At 35.8% G+C, this 9,223-nt stretch overlaps 1 protein-coding gene across 1 annotated transcript in view; it reads right to left on the bottom strand.

The window, feature by feature from the left end:
• Positions 1-9,223, bottom strand: part of LOC105264819 (GTPase-activating Rap/Ran-GAP domain-like protein 3) — a gene marked incomplete in the record, with an annotated part of 18,163 nt that overhangs the window by 4,948 nt on the left and 3,992 nt on the right. Inside the window, 6 exon segments of the mRNA XM_011301963.1 lie at positions 224-288; positions 350-468; positions 671-752; positions 1,072-1,155; positions 1,254-1,320; positions 8,240-9,180. Of these exon segments, the coding sequence (XP_011300265.1) occupies positions 224-288; positions 350-468; positions 671-752; positions 1,072-1,155; positions 1,254-1,320; positions 8,240-8,538 (716 nt within the window).

Below are 9,223 nucleotides of genomic sequence, written 5' to 3'. Positions count from 1 at the left end.
AGTTCATAATCCCTTTATGGTGAGAAAGTTGGGAAAATTTAAACCTCAATGAACTTATCCCTCGAAAATCGATAGCGATCCTTGAAATATTTAATATCTTTTAGAAATTGGTTTATAATGAAAAATTCAGCTTTATTTGATTTTACAAAAGATAAAATAAATAATTAATCATTAGGAATTTTTGATCATTACTATAATTATTCTGATAAGTAGTGTTACGTACCTCAGGATTTGCTTCACAGTCATTGATTTGTTTGAGGAATAGGGAAGTGACATTTTCTTCGCGCCCTGAAATTTTTCCGAGAAGATGAGAATATATCCATGTAGTGGAAACACAAGGAAGACGTACCGTTCGCTTCCAGAGGATGACACGATAATGAGGTACACATTGATCTCCTCCGTCGCTTAAAACGACTGACAAGAACAGCGGGTTTCTCTCGTGGTCCGATGCAACATAGTTTTGATGGACTGATGAAAGAAAAAAAAAACGGGTAATTGTGTTTTTCATGAGGGATGATGCACTCATTCGGATGCAAAGGAAGGCGCCAAGGGAAGTTAGTACGATATTTGCATGGGTTTAACATCCGAAACGAAGAACATAATCCCATTTCCAGGGAGTGGAAACGTCCTGGAAATTTAATCCAAGTTCCACGGTCATTTTCATACTCACGTTTTCCCAGAAAATACTTGAAGTACCAGCGGGTCTGATACTCCGGGTTCTCCAGGACAGGTGTACTCGGTGAGCCGAACATCTGTTGAAATTCAATTTCAAAAAATTGAAAATTCTTAGAGTTACTCATTGACTTTGCGTTATTGAAATCTGCGTAACATCATTTTAGATTACCTCCCGAAAAATACAGATTTTTTCAACTGGATTATCGGGATAATTATGAATTTCAATCGAAAATTCAAAAATCGAATTTCACGATAATACCATCAATTGCCGCGAATTAATTCCTATAAACTAACTTGTTATTCCTTTGAAGAGACTAATTATGAGGTAATGGATTTTGAACGTGTACATGAACATTTGAAAACAGAATTAGACGAAATAAAGAGTGAATCCCTCACCTCTTCTTTCTCCCCGGGCGAATCGCCATTCTCCACTCTGAATCTCCTCCCGTTCTCCATTCCATCCTGTTCAATCTGTGGCAGCTATAATACAATTCCCACGGGAAAAGCGAAATAAACAGTAAGTTAATTTTGATCTGCAATTGCAGTGGTGTTAGTTTGTCGGTCGCCGTAAATTTTACCATTTCAACGCTGCCATAGCACCGCCGAGACAAAACTCCTCGTCGTGAGGTCGTGTCGGTTGATGATCTGCAAATAAAAGGGGTGCATTAGTCAGAACTTCTACCTCTGCTTAATCTGTTTACCCTGATAAACACGAGAACTCGTTTCGTTTATAAATTGACATCCCATCTCGTTCTAAAATTCGCCAGTTAATTCGGGTGAAACAGAGAGCTACCGAATAATTCAACCCCGACTTTTGGGGAATAACTAAAATATCCACAGTCCCTGAACTATGATTAAAGGTTAATTATCCGTGTGATCTATTCGGGAGTTATTGAATGGAGCATGAATTTTTAAAATTTTTATCAGTTAAGCGAATGCGCGAAATGTCAGGCCAGTGATAAGGCGATTTTTGTATTCATTATTGATACACTGACACCGTGTCACGTACTATTCTTCAAACTCAATTGAAAAGTTCAAGTTCATGAGGGAATGTTCAGCATTAGTCACCTTGGCACGATCTCCGTGCCCTCTAATTTTCAATATGAGGAGAAAATGTCATGGACGCTTATATGTTAATTGATAGTCAATTCCTGGGAGTCATGTAATCGGTGGAAATTGTCAACTGTGGGCACCAAAATGAGTGGTGGGGTAATTGATAGGGAGGGTAATGTGGATGATTACCTCAATTGGTGATGCGACGGAGAATTAGTCGGATATGGAATTAGAGGGGTTTCTATTATTCGCAGTAGGAATCATTTTTTTTTTCTGTCAAGTATCGAAAAATAGGTCTCAACACTTGGGAAGAACGTGGGAAAAAATTTATAAATAATAGGTGGGGAAATAATTACTAGCGGAAGGGTTCATTGGTGAAATCACTGTATCACTCTGAAATTAAATCATATGAAATTAGTCCTGAAATTTATGAAGTATCAAATCATGATCCCGTGATGTCATGGGATTTTAACAACTTGACGTAATTTCGTGTAAAATCATTTGCATTGAAATTACTTGCGATCATTTGAAATCTCTTAAAATCATAAATGATGGTATCGTGATATTTGAAGATGAATCACGCCTTGGATGGAAATAAAGTGATTAATCTATGAATTTAGTCATTTTAAATAATTAGTAAAAATAATTATTCTGCAAAAAATAGAGAAATATGAAATAGTAATTTCAAATTGATGGAATCGTACAGCTAGAATCGACAGTTTTTCATTAGATGGTTTGATGGAATTCCGACGAGAGAGAATTTTGTCGGAAAAAAACAATTGTTGATGTGCTCGGACGTTTGAAACACCGAACATTTCCACGACTGAGGAGATGTATAAGGAGGATTATTTTTAGATCTCTTATTAAAAACCCAGAGGCAATTCGGATGGAAAATACACCCGTGTCGTCAGCCCCTGAGGAGAATTGTTGAAAATACATCTTTCAGGATGAAAATGCTCCCTCCTGCTTTTGCGTTAAAAAGTTGGAAGTACATGACTTAGAGAGAACCATCGACTTTTAATTACTAAGATATTCTGAAGCAAACCTCGAGGGCGGAATTTATGGACTCCCCAGTTTTTTATATGTTGTGGAGAAACATTATGGGCAGAGAGAAATGTTTCGGAAAAATTCTAGTGCCGCATGGAGAGGAAATTATTTCTGTCCATTCACCTGTGCCGAAAAATTGGGTTCATAGGATACTTCCGAAGGTATTTCTGAGACACATGATATTTGATTTATTTGTATAATTATAAAAAATTTTGAAACATTTGCAAAAGATCATTTGAGCCGATTAAAGATATTGTAAAATACATTTCTCAAGCCTATGGCATAAATATAACAAATTATTTACAGATAAATTAATAGAATGTTTATTTTGCATGTGCACTACAGGGAAATCGAGCGAATTTAAAATATTGAAACACCGACTTTTTTGCGTGGGAATTTGAAGAGAAACTGAAAGAATACATTTCCGGCTAGTCCACTTGTCTCACAAACAAATTTTCTTTTATTTTTCCCTGTCGTTGCAGAACGCAAAATAAAACCACCTCCGTGGTATACATTGCCTCGAAGTAAAACGTATGCGCTGCTCACACAATAAATTGAAAAATACACTCCAAGTGACAAATTTTCCATTCAATCCTGAAGTGGATAAAAACGTGCCATCCCCTGCAGATACGGTGGAATAAATGGACGTGGATATATTCCTGCGACCCTTTTTCCAGCTTTATCTTTTTTTTCATCCACGAGATTCTGTTATAAAGCAATCGATGGACATCTCGATAACAGCGAGTACTCAAAACTCATTAATTTGTCTACTATTCACGGTGATCCGTTGATTTATCAACCAATTTGCGTATTTATCGCAGTTCGCAAGTCATTTTTCATAGTTTAATCGCATTTTTAGTCTCATTTATATTCCATAAATTTTGGAACGGATAAAAGTCATTTGGGAATTCGATACCCCAGCCGATTGGTGAATAATTACTACCCCATGTGCATTAAATATTCCCTCGGAATATTGTGAATCGTAATCCGGTGTGATTCATTGCAATCGAATCACATGAACCGAAATTCTTGTTCAGAGATAATCACCCGCTGAAATTTATCCCACGAGAATACCATAAAATATAAATTCACGGCATAAATAATAATCATGATAAATTAATAATCCACTCGTTTACTCGGTCAATATTTAAATCAGATAGATTATTTATTTGCCAATCCAATTAATTTGCAGTTTCCAACGCACTTTTTCTCATTGATGTACACAAAATAACTGAATTGTTTAATAACGTGGAAATTAAAACCAGAAATAATTGATGAATAACTAATGAATTAATCATAATCATATATCACATTGATGTCGATTTTCCATCGGGGTACAATAAACTTTAGCTAACCTTAAATGTTATGAAATTATTTAATTTCAATTATTATTTACTTTGTGGCAATAGATTTATTTCACTGAATTGACATGAAGTGGAACTATTGTTACTCCCGACAATTATTTGTTGATACAGAAATAAATTTCCCCAATGTGTGTTGATTTTCCCGGTGGAATGGAAATTTGATGGTTTTCATGGATTTTTCCGCTAGAATTAACATGTCAATGACGAAATTTCAAGAACACCCAAAGCGGTTACATATATACGTATATAAGAATATTTTTAGAGAAATACCTGGAAATTCAGAATTTACCGTCATGCAAAGTCTCTCATGAAAAATTCAACCAAAAATGAATTAATCGTGCACAACGGAACATTAATGAAAAATAACGTGTGCGTCTCATAATTCTACAGCGAAAAAATACGGGAATTATCTGAGATTTTACGCGAAATTAATGCATGCTCGTACCATAACTTTCCAGAACAACGGAACTCTTCGCTTAATTGTCACGAATTTTTCTCCCAGTGTAATTGAACAAATGAGTTGAACCCATATTCCAATATTTTGAATCTAGACTCATTAAAAAACTATTGTCAATGCTCGTTAAATTTCCAAGCGGCTGCGGTCACCTGTGAAATCTCCGGGAATTCCTAACTGAGCATGAAATGTCCCATTCATTAAAAAATACTCAACGCTTCCACTTGCGTCGGACAATTCTACTCGCCTTGAGAGATCGTCGCGGAAATATCTGGGTTAATGAGAACTCCATCGGGGATATGCTCCCGTGGATGGACTACGCGACGATCGTGCAGAGGAGTCAGGATAATAAACTTGGATGAACTTTCGCGCCAACTATCCATTGTTCAAGGAAGCGTTTCCAATATCTCTTAGAGTTGGGAAAGAAACTCCAAGTGGAGCGATACACTGGGGCTGTTGGGGGATGGAATGTAATGAAACGCCTGTCGTGAGGGGTTGAAAATTCACCCGCATTCGGTGAAATCAGCGAATCGATTTTCATTCATAGGCAACAATAACTGGGGGAGGGGGAAGAGATCGTGACTTAAATGTTGATTATTAGAGATGATAGGGAGAAAACTGCAGGAAGGGGGTGAAGGGTTGTTTGAAAAAATCTGAATGTATGCGGACATCCTCGGAAAAATATTCACAATCATCTTCATTAATCAATAAAATTATTAATTGATATCTCCCATTAATTGCTTAATGTATTGAATTCCTCATAATTCTTCATAATTATTGAAAACTTTATAATTTTTTATATGGATTTCACTTTTATAATTTTACAAGACGCAGGGGAATTTAATAACCACTTTACGAGAATTTTTCGGATGTCTCTGAATTTTAAGGGAATTTTTGAATTTAACATTTTTTCAACTTTTTATCAAGTTTGCAATTTTCAAAATGATGAAACTATATGAAATACTCAACAACATTATACCTATATATTATATCTACTAAAAATTGCAGTAAAGAATTAAAAACACTATGCACGAATGAAAAATAATAAAGAGGAGAATAAAACGTGGGATTCCAAGGGGTTAGTGTAAGGCTGATGGCAGACTGAAATTCTCTCGAGGGAAAAATTGCCGAGAATGACAATTCCGTGTTCAATGGACGAACCTCTGAAAATAGGTGGACGAACGATGAATGACATGTCGGTACGAGTGCTACAAACGTGAGTGAGAGGAATTATATCGAGGTGAGTAGAGGAGGACTTAAATAAGCCGACGGATTTAAACTGGAAAATGCAGGGAGAAAATGTCTGTCAGGTGCTTGTTATCGGTGAAGGATGGAGAAATAAAAATAAATCGATACATATTATCTGATATCACCATTCAATTCGACGCATCTCAAATACTTTTCACTGTTCCATATGTAAAAAGATAATTGTCAAATTTTTATAGATGAAAAAGATGTTTTTCAATGAAAAATGCCAGATGATTTTACAACTTCAAAGCTTTAATAATAATATGAGTTTGGAATGGGAAGAGGGATTTGAGGAAAAAAGTCAGAGTACTGAATTTTTTCGTTTCAGGAAAGTGGAAAAAATGTAATTTTCTGGAAACCCATTTCGTTTCAGTTGCACTGGGGGGTCCTTGAGGACGCCATTACCATTCCCTCATCTAAGATATTTATGAGAATAACTGGAGTACATGTAATTGCCGCGTCAATGCGACTGGCTCATCAGCGAGCCATAAACTGTTACTATATATAAAGAGCTAACGGAATTCTGAGTGAAATGTGAATGAGATTGGGAAAGTATCGCCATTCTATTGGATACTGAACAAATACTACATTTACCTAAGAAAATTACAGCGATAAAATATTCGCCTCTTAAATTAAAAAATCGTTAAATCTCCGGACAAACAATTTCGTTCTTTCATCGAAGGATAATCTTTGAACAATAAGAGATTCTCTTTTACACCGAAATTTTCAAATATTCATTTTTTAAAGAGTTTTCAAGAATTTTTTTCCTTAACCCTTTGAAATTGATCGTGAAAGTTTTCATCGTACAATCGAAACAATAATTCAATAATAATAGGAAAATGTTAATTAGCAAATCAATTTTCAATCAGTTAAATTTTAAATATCATGCAATCAACGTGAATTAAAAATTCTACTTTTATGAATGCATCAAGAAAATTATTTTATGATTACATCATAAAAAATTGACGAGGGAATATTTTCTTGAATCAAGTCGATCGTTTCAATGAGAAGGAAGTTTTTCTAAGCTATTGAATTACCGATGGAAATGTGATTAATGCGTCCATAAGAGTACGTCAGTTTCAATGCAAGGAAATTGTCGACGGTTGTTGTGGCTGAAGTGAACAAATGGAATGCGTTAAATCGAAGGGAATGAGTAGATTGAAATGCCGGGGATAATGAAACTATTAACTTCCCCGCGGACTGCATGGATTGTAAATATTTAACAGTGAGTGACGATGATTGATTTTGTCGAACAAACATTGCCGTAGTTTTGAGAATTTTTCATTAATAACGGGTAATGGCGTGGGATTGAAAGTGTTTTATAAACAAATAATTTTGTTTTTCTCTTGGTTATCGATTTGTTTGACTGGAAAATGGCTGGAGAGAACTGCGCACTAGTTTAATGTTTTTTTGTTGTTAATTACAACTTTTTAAACCAATGAGCAGGAAATTATGACTGCATTATCGCCGCACCGGCATAATGCCTTTTCAGACTCGCGGAAATATGGACGAGGTAGTTAATGTTTTTTTTTTTTTTCGAATAACCCAGAGTACATCAGCACTTTTAAAAAAATTCTCATGCGGAGGTGGAGCGTGATATTGAGTCAAAAGGATTTTTAACCGATTTTTCGGGTGAATGCAGCGCAGACATTCCTGTCACTCTCCCCGAGGTTGAACAGTTATCGAGAAAATTGATGGGTTTTTGAAAAAATTCCGGAGAGATTTCAGGATTGATGGAAGAAAGTGAGCGTTGAGTGAAAATTTTTGAAATACTGACAGAAAGGCGTCCTTGAAATTTCCTAGAACATTAATTCGATATTTTTAATTATATCAAATGTTCATGGAACGTACTAGCATTCTGTGAATTAAAAATCCACCAATTACTTCAATATTTAATGAATCTTCAATTATCTGAACTCCCGAAAAAATTAGATAACTTTTTTTTTAATTCTCGATCCATTCTTTCAATTCAAATTTAACGGAAAATTTTTATTAAACATCTGTATCCTATAAATAAATATAAATTTTTAGACTGGACAATCATTCTTCCAATATTTCAAAAAATCCCTCAAACTTTTCCAGAAAAAAAAAAATAGTTTCTAATGAAAGCGCCGAATTAATCATCAATGATCAATAATAAATTTTACCCGATGCCGAAAATCATAAAAGACTAATTTTGAGATATATATTAATTGTATATTAATATAAATATTAATTTTTCATATAATTATTCATTGAAAAGCTCCATTCACAAGGAAATAATAATTATTTGCAAAACCTGGAATTTTTCGATACGAGCATTCTGCCTCCAGTGCTCGAAGCGATTGCATTAAAGCAAAGTTAATTAACATGTTATGAATAAAAATAAATAAATGGAATGAATAAATGTAAAACATACACATGATGACTAGCTCGTCGGTGCAGATGCCGCATCTGTGAGCTCGTGAGAACTGGCATGCAGACAGATCTAGATCGATCCCGGACGATCCTGGGAACACTGGGAATATCTTCATCACTCTCTCGATCACTAACAGAAGGACTGGCATTGCTGTTGCTTCCGCGACTGGACCGTCGCCTCTGTTTCTCCACCGGCAATTGACCCGTCGCCGATGTTCCCCCAGAGTTGGAGCTGCTGGACGACGAACTCGTCGACAAACCCCTCAGTCTCGACACCAATTTCATATCGAGGCACAGCATAGCCCTTCACACAACTATCCACCTAAATCTCCTGTCCTTGTTTCGATTAAAACTTCACTCGGAATTCAATTGGAATCTAAACTCCAGCCCTCGACAGCACCGGAACAAACACTGGGCATTGGGTTTTCAGACATATTCAGGGCAATTGCACCAACACATGGTGAAAAATATGCCTGTATATTATTTATTTGTCCTCGATTTTAGTTCCTGTCGTTTGTACAGCCGACTATATGTGGCACAAAAGACTTTTCTATCCACCGACTCCCGCTTATCACGGCCTTGAGCCCATCGATATCGAAAATCAAACAATCGCTTTTTGATTAACTGAAGATATGAGTTCGATCCTTTGTCCTGCGGTACCATTCATTCGTTCTTCATATTCATCCAAGTGTTGCTGAGTTTTCAGTTGTATCGGCTTGATTGGTCACGCCTGGTTGATGATATATAACACTTTTGGAATTGAAATTTATGTGGCAATGTCTTGTGGGTTTTTGGTGAAATATTGGGGCTTTAAATCGGTGGGGGAAATTATTCGAAATTGAAACAGCGGGAGTCTTTATCAGGTTTGGAGACTTAATTCGATCATAACCTTCAGGGGTATTTTATACTCTCGCAAATTTCATTCGATCGGTTACTGATATTCTGGAATTATATCGGTAGCTTAGTATCAGGTCAACGCAAGTTT

This window comes from Fopius arisanus, unplaced genomic scaffold, assembly GCF_000806365.1.
Source record: "Fopius arisanus strain USDA-PBARC FA_bdor unplaced genomic scaffold, ASM80636v1 scaffold00025, whole genome shotgun sequence".
Lineage (NCBI taxonomy): Eukaryota > Metazoa > Arthropoda > Insecta > Hymenoptera > Braconidae > Fopius > Fopius arisanus.
This window is presented reverse-complemented; position numbering and strand designations above follow the sequence as displayed.